At 46.9% G+C, this 24,313-nt stretch overlaps 1 protein-coding gene across 2 annotated transcripts in view; it reads right to left on the reverse strand.

Moving 5' to 3' along the window:
- Positions 1-24,313, reverse strand: part of LOC129811003 (rab GTPase-activating protein 1-like) — a 164,643-nt gene that overhangs the window by 48,133 nt on the left and 92,197 nt on the right. For both annotated transcript variants that reach the window (XM_055862075.1, XM_055862077.1), the window contains exon 14: positions 2,281-2,394. In XM_055862075.1, coding sequence (XP_055718050.1) covers positions 2,281-2,394 — 114 coding nt within the window. The remainder of the gene's footprint in view (positions 1-2,280; positions 2,395-24,313) is intronic.

The raw sequence follows: 24,313 nt of genomic DNA on the forward strand, positions 1-24,313 counted from the left end.
TCCTAGACAGGTTAATCTGGCTGTGCCAATCAAGAGATGGGAAGCTACGCAAAGCCCTGTTTTCAAAGGGCAGATTTAACAACAGAGGGAGAGGGGGGGTGTGCAGAGAGAAAGAGAGAGATGGCTCCCTGCACAAGTCTTCTTAAAAGAACAGCAGTCGGTAAGCAGTTGGCGTAACTCGCTCCTCAAAATCTAGTTCGGGGAATCAATCTACTGTGGGGAAAGACGACAATAATATGTACTTAGTTTACATCTCATGAAACTCTATTCTGCCCTACTAGTGCATACATTGGACTTCACTCGAACCCTCTGTCCTAGGGGGTCTACCTAACCATGTCCTAAGCGTGACATAATGGAACACATAAGCTGCTACGTAACTACCTGGCTTGTGACTCGTACCATCAAAGGGCCCGCTTCAGTATTGAGATAAGCATTCATTGATGTCAATTGGAGCCTTGCACGAAAAATTGAAGTTAAGCACGCATACCTATCTAAAGTTAGAATACAGCTCGTAGTGTGTAAAGGGTTGCCGTCAGTTGTCATCATGACCGTTCATGCCATCTAGTGGCATAATTATTGGTGGAAACGGCTAACCTTACCAAAATGGATTGAAATCGACATTTCCATGCATCTTGCTTGCTGTAACAAGCTTTACAAGGGTATCTTGAATCGCCCTCCAATGCTTTTAATATAAAAATGAAATATGGGCATTTCACCTATTCAATTGGTTTCCTGTTTGGCAAAGAATTCACATGAAAGTATAATTACATTTACATTTTAGTCATTAGCAGACAATCTTATCCAGAGGGACTTACAGGAGCAATTAAGAGCTTAGAGCCTTGCTCAAGGGCACATCAACAGATTGTTCACCTTGTAAGCTCGAGGATTCGAACCAGCAACCTTTTGGTTACTGGCCCAGCGCTCTTAACCGCTACGCTTAACTGCCACCCCCGGAGCTATACCTCGCCAGGCTGTCTCGGACTGAGAAAGGTTTGATGGAGTGTCGCCATTCAGCTCGCTTTGCCGTGGCTTGAAGGATGTACAGTGCTAGATGGATGGGGGGCCGTGATAGACGACATCCCTATTTGCCAGTCGGACCCATTTTTTTTATTTTATTTAACTAGGCAAGTCAGTTAAGAACAAATTCTTATATACAATGATGGCCTAGGAACAGTGGGTACAACCAATCACGTGATGGGAGAATGCTGGGGAATTTGACCTAATGTTCACATTGTCGCCCTGTTGTTTCCTCTATACTGTATTCATAAAACGTGCTGATCTAGGATCAGTTTTAGCCTTCTAGATCGTAATGAATTCCATTTTTTGGGACATGGGGGGGGGGGTCCTAGAACCGTCTGCAGCTGGGGGTTTTTCTTCCTACCATACTAGCCCTGACCCCATTCCTTCACAAGGACATCACAGGTACATTGAACTTACCTAAAATAAAACACTTTAGGAAGAAAATGGGAGACAAAAGTGTGTCTCTTCAGGATGTAGCCAACCTTATCAAGAGGCAATCTACATTTATTTGCATTCAAATGAGAGCCTGGCACTCAACTGGCCTAGATGGGAGCAGAGGATGATAAGGCTTTCTGACACTCAACATTTGCTCCGCCGCAGCATGCTTCTGTGTTGTCTGAAAAACGACGTGGGACACATGTAGCTTCATTCTGGACCCGTAAAAATATACATTTGATTTGTGTAGCTTGTTTCCGAACTCTAAAAGCAAGTCACAAAGTCAGCTACTGCATCTGTGCGTCCCAATATGTTTTACTATGGCAACTTGGTGTGCACAGTATTGTGTGGTTTGTGTTTGCTTGTACGTTTCAGTTTATCATTTATAGTTCTGCGCAGACCTGGGTTCAGATACATTGAGAGTAAGATCTAGCCTGCTTGGAGTGCTGGATGAATGGGGTTTGCAGTTTGGGGACTTTTCTATAGGTCCATTAAGCAAGTCAAGCTCAATCAAGCACAAATTAAGTATTTGCAATGCTTTTCAATAGTATTTGAACCCAGGTCTGGTTCTGTGTACTTATTTATTCATATCCAAGTTTAACATACAAGGTAAGCTGTTAGCTGCTCTGGCGAGTGATCCTGGATATCTTTAGTGGTACAGAACCATCGAAACAGGTATCCCACCCACTGGCCTGACTCATACTCTCTTCTATCTTTCCTGTCTCCTCTTCACTACCAAACCCTAAGAAAACAACAAAATACAGAAAAGAGACACAATTTTTTCTTCTTCTTTTTTTTTTTTAAAAGAGTGCCATCCATCCGTACCTTACAGATCTTGTAAAGGGAATCCTGCCCGTCTCCATCAGTGTCTTTGAAGTAGTCGTGAGCAGGGAACGTCCGGTGGATGTCTCTGGTGATCACTCCGTCCTGGGCAGAGTCCTGCAACACACAACACAAGGACTGTTTTATGCCTTTATACGCTTTAGGCTACATTCACCTACAACATAAGAACTAGAATTCTGTGTGACCCCACAAACCACTTTACACAGATGCACGTGCACCACACATTCGCATGTACGAAGAAAGACACGGGCTTCCATTGGTGTCAAAGCAGATCATCTTCAACAGACTAACGAGCTGTTCCAGTCATTCAGTAGAGACAACCAGAATCACAGTCAAAGAGAGGAACTTTGACTATTGGACACAATTTATCTAAATCAACCATATCACATGTGTTATTCAAATATCTACAGTACGCACAAGGAAAACATCCTCAGAGGAACAACGGAGCGAGCAAGAGAGAGAGAGAGAGAGCGGACCAAGGAGGAGAGAGAGATAATTATATTTTCTGGTTTTCAGAACGTTTGCTGTGTGAGCGTCGCCCGGTGGTGTCCCATTCCACTCAGCTGCTGCAGCTTGGGCTTCTAATCTGCAGCGCGGCACTTCCTCCAGGATGACTGGCGGCCTGGCATTTTCACACTACCCACTGTGAGCTGCAGATAAAACAGGCCCCGGCACACTGACGGCTCTGACTGCTGTGTGTGTGTGTGTGTGTGTGTGTGTGTGTGTGTGTGTGTGTGTGTGTGTGTGTGTGTGTGTGTGTGTGTGTGTGTGTGTGAGAGAGTGAGAGAGAGAGACTGTGGGCTTATACACATGCGTGTGACAGAGTGCGCGAGAAAGAACGAGGAAAATACACTGTCGTTCTCATTCGCCCTCTCTGTAGCTCACTTGTGTACCACAGAAGACAGACTGCAAGGCAGGCCAGCCTTTGCAGGTTTGAGAGGCGCGCGAGTCAAAACAAATGTGCAGATTGACGTTCATTGTCATGAGTCTTGCCCCGGAGGCAGAACGGAGCGGTTTCCACTAGATGGGCCAGCTGCAAAGTCAATATCGTACAAATTCATTTTTTGTAGTTGTGCTTTTTGGTCTTCATTTAAGGTTAGGGCTAGGCATTAGGGTTAGCAGTATGGTTAAGGTTTAAAATCAGATTTCATGACTTCGTGGCTGTGCCAGCTAGTGACCACTCTGCAGAGCTGCCTCCAGTACATGAGTCATCTCAATAAATGCCAACCTGCAACAAACGCACTGAAGTAAATGACACTCAATTGTGTGTAATGGAGTTAAAGTGAAGTGGAGGGAGGCACTGCTGACTGCGCGTTTCGTCTGTTCCCTCGTTCTCCATCTCCAACAGAAAGCGTATTTATTTGGGCTCCCTCGCCTCTCTCCCCCTCTCTCTTTAGCTCTTTGTTAGAAGTGGGGAATTGGGGGTCTTTTTCAATCAAAGCCGGTCTCTAGCATTTCCAGGATGAGGTACAATTTCACCAAATTATCTGATTAAAGAGCAATTTTATATTAACATAACCTTGAGTTTCCTTTTGTGTCTCACTAAGTGTTCAGTTAAGTACATGAATTCAATAATTTCTTCTTCCAGTGGGAAAAGAATGATATTTCAGACAATTCTCAGAGACCCAGTCATAGCAGGGTTGGATTTCATAAGACTCTGGGCCATGATTTGCAGTGGCTATATTGAGCCTTTAAGAGAAAATGGCGTCACAGCAGGCCAAAAGGTCAAATGTCAAATGGTTGTCAGCAGCGGTGCCACAGGGGCACATTCGGTCTTCACCCCCCTCTGCCACCCTCTTCATGGGAAAAAACAACAGAGAAACTGTATCAACCAAGGACTGGGCACAGCCGGGCATCACCAACACACAGGACAAAATTAAAATCAGCTCACATTAGGTAGATGTTGCCCATAACCCCAGACCGAGAATCAGAATACAGCTTAATGAAGCCTTATAATACATTATAACAGTTCATACATGTTTATGCCAAGTTCTAAAGTATTGTATGATACCTGCAGGCTTTAAGTAAAGTGTTGCTCAAAGAGGACTGGGTTAGGACACTGCTGTGTTTCAGCTATTTCTGCCCAGCTAATGCTAATTGTATATGTGTAGCTAGTAGCTTTCTCCATATAATCGGGCCAATACGCTAAGAACAGTTTAGGGGGCAACTGATTAATTTCATTTCAGGAAGCAAACAACAACCGACAGTTGAAGGGCTTGACTGTCGCTGCCAGCCTGGCACACAACAACCTGTAACGCTTTAACGAGATTGGAAACGAGGAGAGGGAGGTATGACAATGCATTATGGGTAGGTTGGAACTAAACATTTGATATGCTTTCATTACAAGCGCAAACACCAAATAGATGAAAATAATATGAGCGTAATAATAGCGTAGATACTAGCATGCACATGTACTCGCATGCACATGAAACATACATGCACCATGTCGCTCAACAACCCACCCTCCCACACCACTATTTAAGCGGTCCAATAATTAAACAAAGTGCAGCACCATGACAACATCAATCTGGGTCTGGAGGAATCTCGTTGACAGGGCCAGTTGTAAACAGTTTGATTAAATTAACGGCGCATGTCACTACTAATTAAAGGCATCATTAGTCAACTAATGGCAGTAAATAAGGCTACAGTAGGTCTCCTCTCTCTAATTCGCTCTTCAGATGAGCTACCCCTCCGATACAAAGTCCTTGGTGTCTCTGAATCCGTGCCACTGGCTTGTCATCACTGCACTCGAAGAAAGGGAGCGATGAAAGGGAGAGAAGACAGGATGTCGGAGGTTGGATTTGGGTGCGTGCACACTTGTGCATTGGTCAAATGATATTGGCAATGTGTGTTTGTCTGTGTACAATATACATGTGAGATGTGTGGGCATATATTATGTATGTGCATGCTCACATGAGATCATGCACGAGTGCGTGCACCAAGGATTTATATATGCACACTAGATCACTGACAGGGGGCAATGTTTTGAAGTCAGTGCGCCTCCATCTTGGCACTCCCTCACCATTGTCAACATTTTTTTGGGAAGCTATAAATATGCATTTATTAATGTATATATTTATTTTATTTTACCATATTTTATTTTATGTATTCTATTATAGACCTCTTAATATAATGAACTATTAACTGACTTGCCTAGTTAAATAAAAGGTTAAATAAAAACTGCTTACTTTTAAATGATGTTATGTGAGCTAAACATAAAAATAAGAAATTAAAACATATATCCAGAAAATTCCTTCAAATACAATTTCTGGAAAGTTCTAATATTACTGTCCCCACTATAACAAAAATACATGTCATTTTGTCCTTGAAACATGTAATTGAATTCCTGTAGGATCCCATTCATTCCAATGGAGGACTGCTCCTACTGGGGTGTGCCAATATGGCCGACCGGTGGCTTCAAAGCCTCTCACTGGCTAATACATAGCATCAACAATCCAGGGTTTATATGCATCATTGGTGTGCACGTGTGTGTTCTTCATCACTTCAAAAGAAGGGGCCCTCAAGCTGCTTAGTGCAGAACTTATTTCATCAGTCGATTCAGGGGCTTGGAGTCGGGCCTTTGTCCAAATGATTCATGGGTTGGCTGAAAGTACAGTAAAACGCATGTGGTGGTGCTACCGATCTGCTACCGTCATACTCGCACTGGATACTGTACTGGATGGTTATGGTAGGACCACTTTGTGGCACTATGGGTGACCTAGATTTACCAGGGGCTCAAAGACAACCCCTCCCCTACACAATCTTATCATAAAGACAACATTCAGGAATCTCGGTCTTTCTCTAGACACAGACACACATACTAACACCCCCTTCCACACACTCGTCATAACATTTTCACACAAGGTCAGAATCCCAATGAACCATGTTACGCTACATGACATAATAAATATGCAGGAATTTAAAAATCATTAACTGAGGCAGGATAAGATCAGAGTGCTGGGTGAGTGTGAGTGAGTGAGTGAGTGAGTGAGTGAGTGAGTGTGAGTGAGTGTGTGAGAGTGTGGGTGAGTGAGTGAGTGAGTGAGTGAGTGAGTGAGTGAGTGAGTGAGTGAGTGAGTGAGTGAGTGAGTGAGTGAGTGAGTGAGTGAGTGAGTGAGTGAGTGAGTGAGAGAGAGAGAGAGAGAGAGAGAGAGAGAGAGAGAGAGAGAGAGAGAGAGACTCATGCTGTCTTTCTAGTCCCTTTGGAGTAACTGTCTGGAGTGGGGGGGTAGACAGTGACAGAAAAGGAGACAGAAACAAAAAAGAGAAAGAGAGAGGAAGAGCTCTTCTAATTGCAGCTAGGGGGCCTGTTGGCAAGACAAGGCATTACTCAGCCTCACCGAGCAACACAGGCAGGTAACCCATTTACCACCCCGAAATAAAAAGTGCTGATTTTGCCAAGTCAAGCACCGCCCTGCCCTCTGCCTCGCAGCTTACACCTCCACACCCATCGCCTCATTCCCCGACAAGCTCACTCTGTAACCAGAGCCGGTGGTAAGTCAGTCAGGTGCAAACCTCAAGTGCCGCTAGCGCCTCAGGTCAGATGCGCCGGGGAATTGGGTACTACAGCAGCAGGGTAAATTGAGGTCAGCACCAGTAAAAGGAGATGCTGATATTATAGTGTGTGAACAATGTGTTCACCGCAAGATAAAGGCAGGGAATTATGCTCAACTCAAACACGATTAAGATGCGTTAAATAAATACGAGCCAAATGCTGCCCTGAGGATGGCTGGGTTGTGTTGTGTGTCTGGGAAGGACAGTAATCGAAGCTGCGATCCTGGCGCAGTCACTAGTTAATTATACAACAACTGAGACCTTGTTCTGCCCCCCACCATCTCTCCAGCTCTCTCTTTTAGTCCATCGCTTACTCAATTACTCCTCTTCTCTCTTTCTGTGTGTATGAAAATGAATCTCATCTGTGCGCAGCATCATAAACCCCATGGTTCCTGACAAATAGGCTTCACAAATAAGCTTAGGGAGCAGGGGGGCTCTAAATGGTCATTTAGTGACAAACATCTGTGAAAGAAACCTGCCTCATGCAAACAGAAGACACTGTTTTTTTCCACTGGCGCAATTGCTAAGGCTAATCCGACGCTAGCCCTTTCAGTTTGCTCTATGGTTTGACGGCTCAAGCCCTGCTGTTTGGCTGGCCGAGACCCGGTTAACAAGCCACCGCTGGCCCCTGTCAGATTTCCCCCGGTCACAAGAGAAAGATAAAAACCGATGACCTTCAAGCCCATTGATCTGAGGCCGGCTCACCTCTGTGGCACACCGGGGGGATCACTTTGAGCACTGCTGGAAGGTTCCACACAGGCTGGTTGTGGTTGGGGATAATTATGCCACATATGGGACAGAAGTCTGTGTTGCTATCCTCTTGTCGAGTTTAAAGCCCAATCTTGATAATCGTTCTAGTCGTTGCACGATGACGTTCTATTCTAGCACTACCATATGTGTTTCTACTGAGCCAAGATATGCTAGTACTGAAATACAACAACAAAAATGTGCAACGGTTGAGGGTTCCCGAGGGAATGGAAATCAACGTCATAGAATGGCCCATATGAGTCGGTCGGGATGGGTTTTATGCAAATACGTCAAATTTGTCAAACTATTAAAGAGGTTACTCATCAGAGAGTAAACATGGTTGCGTCAGTGGAGAAGGCGACGAGAATCGCTTAACCATGGACATGCTTACACCCTTACATGTGGCCACACGGGACCGCGTTCTGTAAAGCGTGCTTCCAAGCAGAGTAGTCAGAACCTGGGTCGAGCAGCCCCTTAAACAAGGTTTATGTAATAAGGGTTTCAGATCCACTGCTGGGAGGCAGCGATGCCTCTAAACTTCAAGAGCCGGGACTGCTGGGATGTGTGTGGAGGCTCAGATAGGAGAGCAAGCAGTCAGAGCCCATTAAGCCCGACGTGACAGCCAGTCCAATCAGCGTGGCAAGAGATCCCGGCTGACAAGCGCTGCTAGCCTCCTGCCTAGCGACTCGGAGAGAGAGCAACAGTAAGCCAGACAGCTAGCTGCATTGTGCATATGAGGCAGCTCCCCCTACTCTGGGCTGACGTGGATGCACTGCACATTAGACGCAGCGAGAATGAATCCATTAGTTCCTAGGATGTCACCTGGTTATGAAGAAATAGTGTGCGTCTGGTTATCAGACCCGTGCACAAGTTTCAATGAGCAAGCGTGACTAGCTTGCCCTGCGCATCGGTAAACACTGGAACGAAATGGCCAGACACACTGCTGATGTGTTCGGTAAGGTCTTCCCCGCCCAACAAATGTTCCATTTAACTAAGCTCGTTTCTAGAACTTTCCAGAAAGTTCTCAGTAGCGTTGTATCCTAACGGTGCATGGGATGGAACATTGCCCGGGAGTCTCTTGGAGCCTGGTCAACGTGTGTGACTGAGGCAGAAAGACGGGCATGCCTTCACCCATCTTCATCCCAGGCTGAGGGGATCAGCGTCGTCAACAGCATGCCACCCTGCTGCGCCGTGACCCAGATCACTGGAGATGCCAAAGTGCTCACCCCCCCCCCCCCCCCCCGTGGGGAGAGAGCGAAGGCGGTGTAGTGCAGCGGCTCAGATGAACAGGCAGCACGGCGTGTCAGAGAGCATGTCTGTCTGAGGACTAAACCTTGGCACGCCTCCAAGGAGAGGACCCTTCTCGGTCATGGTCGTGACGGAGGGGCTGGATTGAAAGCAGACATTGATCCATAACTGGTTGTGGGAAGTCATGAGGTAACGTCATGCTTATTACCGTCATAATGAGATGGCACGACAATGAGTTAAAACATTCAATCACGTTAAGTGTGTATCTATGTTCTCTCATTCTCCCTTATTCACACTCCCCTCTTTTCAGTTCATCAACTGTCCCTTTAGGGGTTGTGCGTCAACGGTGTGAAACAAAGGTTCTCAGTAGCGTTGTATCCTAACGGTGCATGGAATGGAACATTGCCCGGGAGTCTCTTGGAGCCTGGTCGACGTGTGTGACTGAGGCAGAAAGACGGGCATGCCTTCACCCATCTTCATCCCAGGCTGAGGGGATCAGCGTCGTCACCATTTTCTTTCCCCGCTTTAAAGGCTGGCAATACAGTTACGGTTAATCACACTGTCAAATGGAAAATATCCAAGGACAATGTGATACTGAATAAGTAGGCTTTTACCTCTGGCCAAACCTCTGGAGGAGACCTGCAGCATAGAGAGACTGAGGGAGGCTGCCACTGTGCTCAGGGCAGGCAGGGTGAAGGAGACCGAGGCTGAGAGAGAAGAGTAGAGCCAGGTGATTGACAAAGGATATTATCTGGTCCATTTCTCCCCTGGGTGAAATCTAGCACTTCAAAGCAGCCCATAATTGAAATGGAAAAACAGCTGCATTCTTAGCCTGATCACACAGTCCAACCTTGCAGAAGAGCAACCAAATAAAAAGGTGAGAGAGGGGGATGGAGGTGGGTGAGAGAAGAGGAAGAGGGGAGGGAGGGAAGGAAGGAGAGGTGGGGCCGGGTGCCTTTTAAGCCTTGCCAGTGCAGACAGATTCATTTCGTTTATGCATTATGCATGTGTGGCGCTGCGTGTGATCATGCTGACTGCTTGTTATTAAGTGTGTCGTGGGGAGAAAACACACAGCGCGTCAACAGACCTCACACACGCAACCGCCTCGAACTTAGTCAATACTAGCATTGCGCGAGCGAGAGAGGGAGAGATCGCTTTCTTCACTGATTGGAGTGGCCCAGCCGCCATAAACCATGCGCCAACACGTAACATCGCTCCTAACACCTGGATCGCCACCATGTCTCATTTGTCATCCCCAGGCCACCGTAATATATTCCGCTAATATTCAGACAATGGCAGTCCGTTAATTAAAAATCAAGTCCCTCGGCGACCTTTGTCCTTTTGTCGAAGCTAGGAATTTTTGGGGGGACGTCCCTCAGGGGGTACAACAGCTGGCCGTCTTGACAGATTGCAAACTCATCTGTCGCGGTGTTGTCATTGTGGTTTTAATGGCCAATGAGTGGCGATGCATTCTAATTTGTCCAGAACTGTAGGCCTATTCCAAGTGGAGTGCACTTGGCGCCAACTCCGCAGAGTGAAGCAGGGTGCCGGAGCAGGATAGGAGTGGGGCCAGCCTGGTGGTACAGGGCACCGAATAAAGTGCATCCCCCGGCTCCTGACATTTCTATATTTGTGTTTATACCGGAGGACATGGATTGTGTCCTTTCTTTCCTCCCCATCAGGGCTCGGACTGAGCTTTGCCCTGGCGAGGGACAGTCTGGGGGGCAAGCTAATTGAGCGCGGTGGACAGCACTTCTGGTGAGCTGGGGATAAAGCTGGTTGGATGGGTTGATGTGTGTGTGTGTGTGTGGTGTGTGAGCATCTGGTGTCAGTGTCTCAGTTCACCTCTCTGACCCGGCTGTGAAAGCCAACATGAGAACACAGTGTACTCCGACATGCTCCAGTACAGGCACACACCACAAGGTGAAGGTTTCAAAGCACAGTCGACAACGAAGACCGAAGGAGACCCTGCTGTGCCAAAGTATAATAATCTTAAATCATTATTTACAGCACTTACAACACGGCATAAGTATCAAAAGCAAAAATATATTTACCTAGAGCGAGAAAGGCAATAAGTCCACTAAATAAACTACACTGAACAAAATTATAGATGCAACATGTAACAATTTATGTTACAGTTCATATAAGGAAATCAGTCAATTGAAATAAATTCATTTGGGCCTAATCTATGGATTTCACATGACTGGGAATACAGATATGCATCTGTTGGTCACAAATATCATTAAAAATAAGTAGGGGCGTGGATCAGAAAACCAGTCAGTATCTGGTGTGACCACCATTTGCCTCATGCAGCACGACACATCTCCTTTGCATAGAGTTGATCAGGCTGTTGATTGTGGCCTGTGAAATGTTGTCCCACTCCTCTTCAATGGCTGTGAGAAGTTGCTCAATATTGCGGAAACTGGAACATGCTGTCGTACACGCCGATCCAGCGCAACCCAAACATGATCAATGGGTGACATGTCTGGTGAATATGCAAGCCCTGGAAGAACTGGGACATTTTCAGCTTCCAGGAATTGTGTACAGGTCCTTGAGACAGGGGGCTGTGCATTATCATGCTGAAACATGAGGTGATGGCGGGGGATAAATGGCAAGACAAAGTGCGTTCAAATTGCCATCGATAAAATGCTATGGTGTTCGTTGTCCGTACCTTATGCCTGTCCGTACCATAACCCCACCTTCACCATGGAGCACTCTGTTCACAACGATGACGTCAGCAAACCACTCGCAAACCGCTCGCCATACACGACATCTGCCCGGTACAGTTGAAACTGGGATTCATCAGTGAAGGGCACACTTCTCCGGCGTGCCAGTGACCATCGAAGGTTAGCATAATTTGTCCACTGAAGTCGGTTACGATGGAGAACTGCAGCCAGGTCAAGACTCTGGTGAGGACGACGAGCACGCAGATAAACTTCACTGAGATGGTTTCTGCTGTGTTTATATTTTTGATCAGTATATTTACAAGGCCCTTTCCCACTCCACTCTACCTCCCAGTCAAAGGCTACATACAGACCATATCTACAGAGCACCTGGTAAATCTTTCTGGATGGTCAGGATAGGACTGGACCCCATAATTGCCAGTCACCTTTGTATCCCCCCTCAGAAACAGATGGAAATGTACTGGAAATGTGCTGCGTTGGGCTTCAATTTGAGCTGAACCCTTCAAGTTACCATGGCTATTCCCTCCTTCCAATACATTCTCAAGTTGCTCTTTCATTCCCAGCACTGATTTCTTCACAACCTCAAAAGGAAACTTGTTGGATGACAGTGATAATGGGTAACGCCTCAGATACAGGAGGGACACAGAGAGGCTGGACATTCTGGAAGAGATCGATGTGATCCTCTGTGTGTGAGAGCTGTTCCAGCTCAACATCTCCCCTCCTCTGCTCAACCACCTACTACTTCAGTCGCACTGCAGCCCGAATAAAACGCAGCTTTTTTCCTTGGGCTCTGATCAGCTCCTTCCCCTCAGAGCGTCTTCTCTCAACGGAGCGTATCAGCCCCGCAAATATCCTCTCACAGTCATCCACCACTGCCTGGGCACAGAGTTCGAGTGACTCCGCAGCCTGTCCTACGTCCTGCATCTCCTCCTGGCTCTTCTGGGATTCTCTGATGGGATCCCCCCCCCCAATTTCCTCTGTTTCTCAGTCCATTCTGCAGTAACAGAGACTGTATCATGGCCTTTATGTTCATCTGACAAACACTGTTAATTAACAGATACACTGTTGATATGTGTGGCGGTAAACCTCAAACAATTTGTCATGATTGCAGCAGATCTTCTCCTGTAGTCGTGTGGAGGCTTTGACCAGGTTGTGCTTTTTATAAGGCAGGAGATTCATAGTGAGGCTGGAGGCGAGTCTTATAGTATGAGGCCAGGCACACCAGACAGGACTTGACAGCTTTGAGTTTTCTCCCAGTGCAGACATCACACTCCACATCTCCAGGTCTAGTGTAATAGCGAGCAGAAATATCAGCTTGGGGTCCCGTCTTCAATTTCTCCACTAATTCTGCCAGCAGTGTTTTTTCTCAGTACTTGGGATAAAGCATTTCTTGCACAGGGGGCAGCTGTTGACACCCCACTGATCATCGTTAATCCAGAAGTCATTAATACAGCCCATAAAGTAGCTGTGTCCACAGGGAATAGCTACTGGCTTCTTCGGTAGATCCAGACAATTTGTTTGTTGTTGTTGTTGATGCCATTTTGTTTCACTTTCTAACAGACTGAGCAGCAGTGTATGAGAGAAACACTACATGACCAAAGTTAGGTGAATACCTGCTCGTCTAACATCTCATTCCAAATTTATGGGCATTAATATGGAGTTGGTCCCCCCTTTGCTGCTATAACATCCTCCACTCTTCTGGGAAGGCTTTCCACTAGATGTTGAAACATTGCTGTGGGGACAAGGCTTCCATTCAGCCACAAGAGCATTAGTGAGGTCAGGTACTGATGTTGGGCGATTAGGCCTGGCCCGTAGTCGGCGTTCCAATTCATCCAAAAGGTGATCGATGGGGTTGAGTTCAGGGCTCTGTGCATGCCAGTCAAGTTCTTCCACACCGATCTTGACAAACCATTTCTTTATGGACCTCGCTTTGTGCACAGGGGCATTGTCATGCTGAAACAGGAATGGGCATTCCTCAAACTTTTGCCACAAAGTTGGAAGCACAGAATAGTCTAGAATGTAATTGTATGCTGTAGTGTTACAATTTATTTTCACTGGAACTAAGGGGCCTAGCCCGAACCATGAAAAACAGTCCCAGATCATTAGTCCTCCTCCACCAAACTTTACAGTTGGCACTATGCATTGTGGCAGGTAGCATTCCCCTGGAATTTCTCCGTCAGACTGCCAGATGGTGAAGCGTGATTCATTACTTCAGAGAACGCGTTTCTACTGCTCCAGTGTCCAATGGCGGGCAAGCTTCACACCACTCCAGCCAATGCTTGGCATTGCGCGTGGTGATCTTAGGCTTGTGTGTGGCTGCTTGGCCATGAAAACCCATTTCATGAAGCTCCCGACGAACAGTTATTGTGCTGACGTTGCTTCCAGAGGCAGTTTGGAACTCGGTAGTGAGTGTTGCAACCGAGGACGGACAATTCTTATGCACTTCAGCACTCTGCGGTCCCGTTCTGTGAGCTTGTGTGGCCTACAACTACACGGTTGAGACATTGTTGCGCCTAGACGCTTCCACTTGGAAAGGTGGCATCCTATGACGGTGGGTACCCCGTTGGAAGTCACTGAGCTCTTCAGCCACGCCATTCTACTGCCAGTGTTTGTCTATGGAGATTGCATGGCCGTGTGCTCGATTTTATACACCCGCCAGCAACGGGTGTGGCTGAAATCTCTGAATCCACTAACATAAAGGGTTGTCCATATACTTTTGTATATATATATATATATATATATAGTGTAAGTATCGTTTCTCTAGAAGGGTTTGTGTAGATAGGTATTGTTTCCATAGAGGTGTTTGTACAACACAACTTCCTGTGAGTGTACTCTGAACCTGTAGAGAGTGTGTCGGGGACAAAGTTCAGGAAGAGACTGGCTCTGATTGGACAGACAACATCCACAGCACTTATGATGCGTTCTAAAATGGCAAGTGGCAATTCTTCTTTATTGCCATAGTAGTGTTATTTAAATTGACATTATGTGGACTACTCTCTACACTCCACTGTAGCTTGTTCGGAGTTCTATTTATTTGCGCATAGCAGCCAAACATCCTCCAAATATGCATTCATGAATGAATAACACAGCTATTTCTGAGCGGCACAAATACCCGTATTAATTACTCCCTATTTTTAAACTTCACATAAACTCTCAGAAACCTCTTCCCTTGCAGTGTGGCTCTGCGTTGCCATAGCTACGCTACTTCAATGAAGTCTTGGGCTGCGGAATGGAGACACTAGAGACGAAACGCGGAAATATGTAAATTCTCCCTTATACACACATACAGTAGGCAGGCATATGGGAACAGAAACCAACATATAAATGTGTACGTAAACATGTAAACACACACACACGAAAAGACAGTGCACACACGCCTGCAAGCACAGTATGTCACAAACACATAATTTCAGGCGGGGATCAATTGGTTACTTGAAAATATTCTAATACATTTAATCGAAGACACCGGACACTGAATTGGGTGTGTTTGCACCCCCCCCCCCCCCCCATAAAAACCAAACTAGATCTCAATCTCAACCTAATGCGCATCCAAACACCAATCAGCTAATATAGTGGACCATAATGCAAACTGACCACCACATTCAATGACAAACACTTACTTCAAAAGGCAATCTGCAATAACAATCCACCGCCCTGGTCCATCTCCAGGAGGAGTGGGCTTCGGTGGCTACATAGATGGAGGCTCTCTCTCTCTCAAACACACACACACACAAGCATTTGGTATAATTGTAGAGATAGAGCAGTGGAGATCATGGTCTGGTGTCTCTCCCTATACTTCAGTGACCTCCTTTCTGTGCTGTGTGTCATTAGGTGTGAAATGAGTTCCTGAAAAACACGGGTCACGTCTCAAACGGAACCCTGTTCCCTGTAGAGTGCACTGCCTTTGGTCAGGGCTCTGGTGACAAGTAGTGCACAATATAGGGAATAGGGCACCACTTGGGACATAGGGTGGGCTCCGTTCATCTTGTCTAGTACTCATCTGTTTTGCTCATTGCACAGTCCCAGATGTGGCCAAACCGAAGCCGACTTGGTCTTCCGCCCTGATGTGAGCAGTAGCTGGCACACAAGCGAATTGTGAGAAAGTGGGTTATGTGCTCAAACTGGAGCAGAGGTGCTACCTTAAAATGATCGAGTCATAACGCATGTGAATTGTGCATGAAGGCGGGTGGACACACAACCACACGTATCCCGTTTCAGGGACGTGTGAGCACATGTTGTGGTGCACGGTGTTAACGTGCGTGGAAACACGCATAGGCCCAACTTCACACAAGCGCAGAGACAAAAGCATTGAGCTAAAATGACGTGTTATGTTTAAAACACCAAAGGACACAGACACAATATACTATAGTAAACAGTGCCCGAAAGGTTGACTTGGCAAGCCTAATATGATCTCTATGCAAGCATCGGGCCGTGAAACCTACCAGCCAAGTTCAAACAGGGGGAATATTACACATGCACGCACCCAATCTGTGCAGCCACTGCTGTCACATTATGATTGACGTAACCACTTACACACACACATGCATGTTCAGTTGCCCACACACACAGGTACACGTGTACTACTCACACACATTGGCAGACAAACCCACACAGACCATCCTCGTATGTGCTCAAAGACTGCAGTGAATGTTCCCTCTTTTACTAGCCACAAAAGTCTAGACACACACACACACACACACACACGCTCTCTCCCTCGCTCTACCCCCTGGGGAGGCTGTTACCACACTCCTCCAAAGTGGCCACTTGTTGGCTGATTAAACGGCGCTAAAACTCGAAGTCGACTCCTTAGGGAGGAGGCCACTGAATTTTCACTTTCTCTTCCTCTTCTTCTCCATCCCCCTCTCCCTCCTGCAGGCCTTCATAACCTGTTTGTTCAGCTTCCTAATGACATTAGTTGGTTATTCCATGGCTGGGGGCTATTTCGGGCCCTGGGACACATGATCCCCTTGGCTGAGCTTCTCACAGGGAAACAATGGCCAGAGAGTCAGATGACGCGAGGCTGGCTAGCTACTAGGGGAGAGCAACGTGGGGCTGCAGATAGGGAGGGAAACGCACTGCCGCAGATGGGAGGGAAACGCACTGCCGCAGATGGGAGGGAAACGCACTGCCGCAGATGGGAGGGAAACGCACTGCCGCAGATGGGAGGGAAACACTGCCGCAGATGGGTGGGAAACACTGCCGCAGAGCAGAAGGAAACACTGCCGCAGATGGGAGGGAAACGCACTGCCGCAGAGGGGAGGGAAACACTGACGCAGATGGGTGGGAAACACTGACGCAGATGGGTGGGAAACACTGCCGCAGAGGGGAGGGAAACACTGACGCAGAGGGGAGGGAAACACTGACGCAGATGGGTGGGAAACACTGCCGCAGAGGGGAGGGAAACACTGCCGCAGAGGGGAGGGAAACACTGCCGCAGAGGGGAGGGAAACACTGCCGCAGAGGGGAGGGAAACACTGCCGCAGAGGGGAGGGAAACACTGCAGCAGAGGGGAGGGAAACACTGCCGCAGATGGGAGGGAAACGCACTGCCGCAGATGGGAGGGAAACGCACTGCCGCAGATGGGAGGGAAACGCACTGCCGCAGATGGGAGGGAAACGCACTGCCGCAGATGGGAGGGAAACACTGCCGCAGATGGGTGGGAAACACTGCCGCAGATGGGTGGGAAACGCACTGCCGCAGAGGGGAGGGAAACACTGACGCAGAGGGGAGGGAAACACTGCCGCAGATGGGTGGGAAACACTGCCGCAGATGGGTGGGAAACACTGCCGCAGAGGGGAGGGAAACGCACTGCCGCAGAGGGGAGGGAAACACTGACGCAGATGGGTGGGAAACACTGCCGCAGATGGGTGGGAAACACTGCCGCAGATGGGTGGGAAACACTGCCGCAGATGGGTGGGAAACACTGACGCAGAGGGGAGGGAAACACTGCCGCAGAGGGGAGGGAAACACTGCCGCAGAGGGGAGGGAAACACTGCCGCAGAGGGGAGGGAAACACTGCCGCAGAGGGGAGGGAAACACTGCCGCAGAGGGGAGGGAAACACTGCCGCAGAGGGGAGGGAAACACTGCCGCAGAGGGGAGGGAAACACTGCCGCAGAGGGGAGGGAAACACTGCCACAGAGGGGAGGGAAACACTGCCGCAGAGGGGAGGGAAACACTGCCGCAGAGGGGAGGGAAACACTGCCGCAGAGGGGAGGGAAACACTGCCGCAGAGGGGAGGGAAACACTGCCGCAGAGGGGAGGGAAACACTGCCGCAGAGGGGAGGGAAACACTGCCGCAGAGGGGAGGGAAACACTGCCGCAGAGGGGAGGGAAACACTGCCGCAGAGGGGAGGGAAACACTGCCGCAGATGGGAGGGAAACACTGCCGCAGATGGGTGGGAAACACTGCCGCAGATGGGTGGGAAACACTGCCGCAGATGGGTGGGAAACACTGCCGCAGAGGGGAGGGAAACACTGCCGCAGAGGGGAGGGAAACACTGCCGCAGATGGGAGGGAAACACTGCCGCAGATGGGAGGGAAACACTGCCGCAGATGGGAGGGAAACACTGCCGCAGTGTTTTTGGGAAACACTGCCGCAGATGGGAAGGAAACACTGCCGCAGAGGGGAGGGAAACACTGCCGCAGAGGGGAGGGAAACACTGCCGCAGATGGGGTGGGTCGCATTCAATGGGTTGTATTATTGACGTTTCCAGTTTTTTGTTAATGTACCAGTACATACTCAAAATACTGGATGATACACATACAATCAAACACACAAAGTAGAACATGTAGCTGCTGCATGATCCGAACTAATTGCAAAACAATCATCATAGGTGTTGATGATCCTTTCTTGGTTTCCATGAAAATGCAAAGGGAAGAGATATTTTTTCTCCGAACTAATCAGACAGAGGCTTTGACAGTCGTGCTCAACGGCCCTCATCAAAACAATGCAACGGCATTGAAAGGAAAGACATTAACACCACTAATTACACCATGTGTCGTCCTTTGAAATGACCCAAAGAACTTTCCATTTCAATAAACACCTACCAAACTCTTCAGACGCCACTTCTAAAGCTTCTGATAGAATGAGCACAATAGCAATGCACATCTTTCTTCACCCCTTCTCTCCATCTCAGGAGCCTATACTCTCTTATTCTCTCCCTCCCTTCATTTGTCCATCCCTCCTGCGCTCCCTCCCTCCTTACCTCTCCTCATTCCTCCCCTCTCTCCTTCCCCACCTCTCCTCATTCCTCCCCTCTCTCCTTCCCCACCTCTCCTCATTCCTCCCCTCTCTCCTTCCCCACCTCTCCTCATTCCTCCCCCCTCTCCTTCCCCACCTCTCCTCATTCTTCCCCACCTCTCCTCATTCTCTCTCTCCCTCTCTCTCCCCCTCTCTCTCCCTCTCCTCCCCCTCTCCTTCCTTCCTCCCTCTCCCTCCCTCCCTCTCCCTCCCTCCCTCCCTCTCTCTCTCTTCTTCCCTCCAGCAGGAGAGAACATCTGGAGCTCATTTTGCTCCTCTGTCTCCAGCTGGTCTTATAGTGGACACGTAGCCACCTGAGAGAGGAGAGGTAGACCACAATGATAAACACTCTCCTTCACCTAAGTGACCCTTCTCCGTTTCTAACCACAATGGACTCACTGTGCCCTGTTCATTTTGTGTGGAGAGAGGGAGAGGTGAGACTATGCTGTATAGGGAAAGGGAGTACATTGTCAGTTGCACAACTGAATGCATTCAACTGAAATGTGTCTTCCGCATTGAACCCAACCCCTCTGAATCAGAGAGGTGAGTTGGGGGGCTGCCTTAATCGACCTCCACATTATCGCCGCTCGGGGAGGAGTTATTGTGGGTTAACTGGGGGGTGCTCAAGGGCAGAACAAGACATTTTTCCACATTGCCGGCTCGGGTATTCGAACCAGCAACCTATCGGTTACTGGCCCAACGCTACCTGCCGCAAAATATATATATACAAAATATACGCGTCGACGCAAGAAAGCCTGTATGTTTTGAAGCTGGTTTGACTGTGGTGAGTATTATATTATAGGGGTGTGGCAATCGGATTCGGCACGTGCTCATGGCTAATTCCATTTCCTGGTTGTCCTCTAGTGCTAACATGGACAGGATTGCCATGTGTGGTAGAGAAAAGTGTTTGAGAAGAGAAGTGCGCAGGTGTGTGGGGGCCTGTGTGTGTGTTTTTAACCGTGCACGTGCGCTCATGTGAGAACAAAAGACAGAACACAGTGCTTTTGGGGGAAAATTCTCGTCTCAGGCCAACCTGGGCGACAAAACAGCCAGGGAGCACGTCCCACGTTCCCTATTCACTGTGCAAATGCCACCGCCGTGACTGTGGCCATACTGACGCTGGCTTGAGGATGCTAATCAACTGCATAATGCCGCGCGCTGGTCGTATTAGCATGTGTAACACTGCCTTTGGGATTACAGAAGGGGACACATGAGGGCTGGCTGAGGGTTGCTCTCTGGTCTTATGGTGTTTAAATATTGTTAATAGATTATTTCATGCAATAATCACGTTCATATTTAATTCTGCTAGATGCCCTTAATCGGGTGAGGGTGGACACAGAGTCTGTCTATCGGCGAGTCGGTCTGTCCGGGCTTAGTCCACCTGCGGTTTAGCAGCATGCAGGGTTTGGCGTGAAAAACGCGAGGGAACGAAGGAGGGAGAGAAAGAAATGAAGCTTCTCCGCCTGTCACAATCCTATCAATCACGGAGTCAACCAATCACTCAACCACCACCACCCCTATACCTCACGAAGCAGTGCTTGAACACAGCGAGAGATATTTTTTTTTTTTTTTTTTTTAATATAGCGATACAAATACATGATGTCTACAAACGATGTGCTCTCTCTGTCCCCAATCGCTTTCGCTCTATCAACCGGTCTCTTTTTTTGCTGAGCATTTCTCTGTCTTTCTTTCGGTCTCTCTATATCGCCACGATCCTTGTTAACAAAATGTCTCTCTCTTCCCCCACATCTCAATATCTCTGGGTTTTCTATCTGTCTGTCTCTCTAAAGGTTGCCCCCCCCCACCCTGTGGAGGTGTGGTCGTTGGCACAATGTGGGGGGGGGGGACTGTTACAGTCAGGCAGGGCACAGAAGCCTGGCAGTTAGGGCCGATCCTGAAGGAGGTTGGCATCCGCACTGACACACTGTGGGGCAAAGCTATATATATACAGTGGGGCAAAAAAGTATTTAGTCAGCCACCAATTGTGCAAGTTCTCCCACTTAAAAAGATGAGAGAGGCCTGTAATTTCATCATAGGTACACTTCAACTATGACAGACAAAATGAGAAAAAAAAATCCAGAAAATCACATTGTAGGATTTTTAATGAATTTATTTGCAAATTATGGTGGAAAATAAGTATTTGGTCACCTACAAACAAGCAAGATTTCTGGCTCTCACAGACCTGTAACTTCTTCTTTAAGAGGCTCATCTGTCCTCCACTCGTTACCTGTATTAATGGCACCTGTTTGAACTTGTTATCAGTATAAAAGACACCTATCCACAATCTCAAACAGTCACACTCCAAACTCCACTATGGCCAAGACCAAAGAGCCGTCAAAGGACACCAGAAACAAAATTGTAGACCTGCACCAGGCTGGGAAGACTGAATCTGCAATAGGTAAGCAGCTTGGTTTGAAGAAATCAACTGTGGGAGTATTATTAGGAAATGGAAGACATACAAGACCACTGATAATCTCCCTCGATCTGGGGCTCCACGCAAGATCTCACCCTGTGGGGTCAAAATGATCACAAGAACGGTGAGCAAAAATCCCAGAACCACACAGGGGGACCTAGTGAATGACCTGCAGAGAGCTGGGACCAAAGTAACAAAGCCTACCATCAGTAACACACTACGCCGCCAAGGACTCAAATCCTGCAGTGCTAGACGTGTCCCCCTGCTTAAGCCAGTACATGTCCAGGCCCGTCTGAAGTTTGCTAGAGAGCATTTGGATGATCCAGAAGAAGATTGGGAGAATGTCATATGGTCAGATGAAACCAAAATAGAACTTTTTGGTAAAAACTCAACTCGTCATGTTTGGAGGACAAAGAATGCTGAGTTGCATCCAAAGAACACCATACCTACTGTGAAGCATGGGGGTGGAAACATCATGCTTTGGGGCTGTTTTTCTGCAAAGGGACCAGGACGACTGATCCGTGTAAAGGAAAGAATGAATGGGGCCATGTATCGTCAGATTTTTAGTGAAAACCTTCTTCCATCAGCAAGGGCATTGAAGATGAAACGTGGCTGGGTCTTTCAGCATGACAATGATCCCAAACACACCGCCCGGGCAACGAAGGAGTGGCTTCGTAAGAAGCATTTTAAGGTCCTGGAGTGGTCTAGCCAGTCTCCAGATCTCAACCTCATAGAAAATCTTTGGAGGGAGTTGAAAGTCCGTGTTGCCCAGCAACAGCCCCAAAACATCACTGCTCTAGAGGAGATCTGCATGGAGGAATGGGCCAAAATACCAGCAACAGTGTGTGAAAACCTTGTGAAGACTTACAGAAAACATTTGACCTCTGTCATTGCCAACAAAGGGTATATAACCTGTTGGGGATGGGGGCGCTGTTAAGACTATTTATGCTAATTGGGTAATTTTTGAAACGGCTTCCCACAAAATCCTTGATCGTACAATATGCATATTATTATTATTATTGGATAGAAAACAGTCTATAGTTTCTATAGGAGTTGAAATTTTGTCTAAGTGGAACAGAGCCCATTCTACAGCAATTTCCCTGACATGGATTCAGATTTCAGAAATGTTGGCCACTGTTCTGAAGTCAGTTAAAAGGGCACTCTTATTGCTATGACTGTACGGACACTTCTTACGTCTTCCCCTGGATGCCTTTACGTGATGACGATTCCAATGGGGTCGATTGCGCGTTCACAGGCCCTATAAATCAAAAAACCCTGTAGCTAGCAAGTCTTTTCTTGGTGCGTCACGCGCGTGGAGGACACCGACCCTCTCCTGTTCCAAGCGTTAGTTTAGCCTGTTATGTTTCTCCGGTCATTTTTTCACTCGTTATAGGAGTTAAAAACATCATAAGGTAGTTAATTTAAAGCGTTTTATAGCAATTTATATCCGTTTAGTGCGATTTTGGGACATTTATTTTTGCAACGATGTGAATAGTTGGGCACGCTTTTCAGTTCATCCCGAACGCAGTTGGCATTTCCACATGGCAAGAGGACAGCTTTCCACCAAAAGACGATTGCTCCCAAGAAAGGATCCTTTGCCCAAGATACTGATGGAAGAACAGCTCAAGGTAGGACATTTTTATTATGATAAATCGTGTTTCTGTCGAAACATTTTAGTGGCTTAGGACGCCATGTTTTTTGACGTAGCTTCGCTTGGCGCAAACTGTATTGAAAAGTAAGGATAAATTAAAAAAATGTTATTCCGCAATTGTATTAAGAATTAAATTGTCTATCAATCCCTGTCCACCCTATATTTTTTAGTCACGTTTATGAGTATTTATGTATAAGAGTAGATCACTGTCTAAGTGGCGCAAGGACTTTTTCTGACCAGCTTGTCTACATTTCACATTGTCTAACCATGATTTTGGTGGCTAAATATAAACATTTGCGATCAAACTCTATATGGATTGTGTAATATGATGTTACAGGAGTGTCATCGGAAGAATTCTGAGAAGGTTAGTGAAAAAATTAATATCTTTTGGCGATGTTGACTTTTATCGCTCACTTTGGCTAGAATCAATGCTGGGCTGCTATGTGCTATGTGCTATGCTAATATAACGATTTATTGTGTTTTCGCTGTAAGACACTTAGAAAATCTGAAATATTGTCTGTATTCACAGGATCTGTGTCTTTCGATTCGTGTATGCTGTGTATTTTTACGAAATGTTTGATGATTAGTAAGTAGGTAAACACGTTGCTCTAAGTAGTTTTTCTATTCCATTTGTGACGGTGGGTGCAATTGTAACCTATGCCATCTACCTGAAATATGCACTTTTTTCTAACAAAACCTATCCCATACCATAAATATGTTATCAGACTGTCATCTGATGAGTTTTTTTGTTGGTTAGGGGCTATAAATATCTTAGTTTAGCCGAATTGGTGATGGCTACTGGTGTTGGTGGACAAATAAAAGATGGTGGATTATGCTAATGTGTTTTTAGGTAATAGATGTACATCTTTACATATTGTGTCTTCCCTGTAAAACATTTTAAAAATCGGACATGTTGACTGGATTCACAAGATCTGTGTCTTTCATTAGCTGTATTGGACTTTAATGTGTGAAAGTTAAATATTTAAAAAAAAAAAAATTTTTGAATTTCGCGGCACTTTCAGTGGGGGGGGGGGGGGGGGTGTGCCGCTAGCGCCACGCTGATCCTAGACAGGATAACAAAGTATTGAGATAAACTTTTGTTATTGACCAAATACTTATTTTCCACCATAATTTGCAAATAAATTCATAAAAAATCCTACAATGTGATTTTCTGGATTTTTTTCTCTCATTTTGTCTGTCATAGTTGTACTGTACCTATGATGAAAATTACAGGCCTCTCTCATCTTTTTAAGTGGGAGAACTTGCACAATTGGTGGCTGACTAAATACTTTTTTGCCCCACTGTATATATTTATATATATATAAAAACACACTCACGTGCACACCAACACAAAACAAATCTCATCAGGCTAGAAATATCATCATGTCCCGGCACGATCACCAAAAAGTCATTTTGAAAACTCTATTGTGAAGATATGGACATTAGAGCCATATCTGTAACACTGGCCTTCTCCCCT

Source organism: Salvelinus fontinalis, chromosome 14, assembly GCF_029448725.1.
Source record: "Salvelinus fontinalis isolate EN_2023a chromosome 14, ASM2944872v1, whole genome shotgun sequence".
Lineage (NCBI taxonomy): Eukaryota > Metazoa > Chordata > Actinopteri > Salmoniformes > Salmonidae > Salvelinus > Salvelinus fontinalis.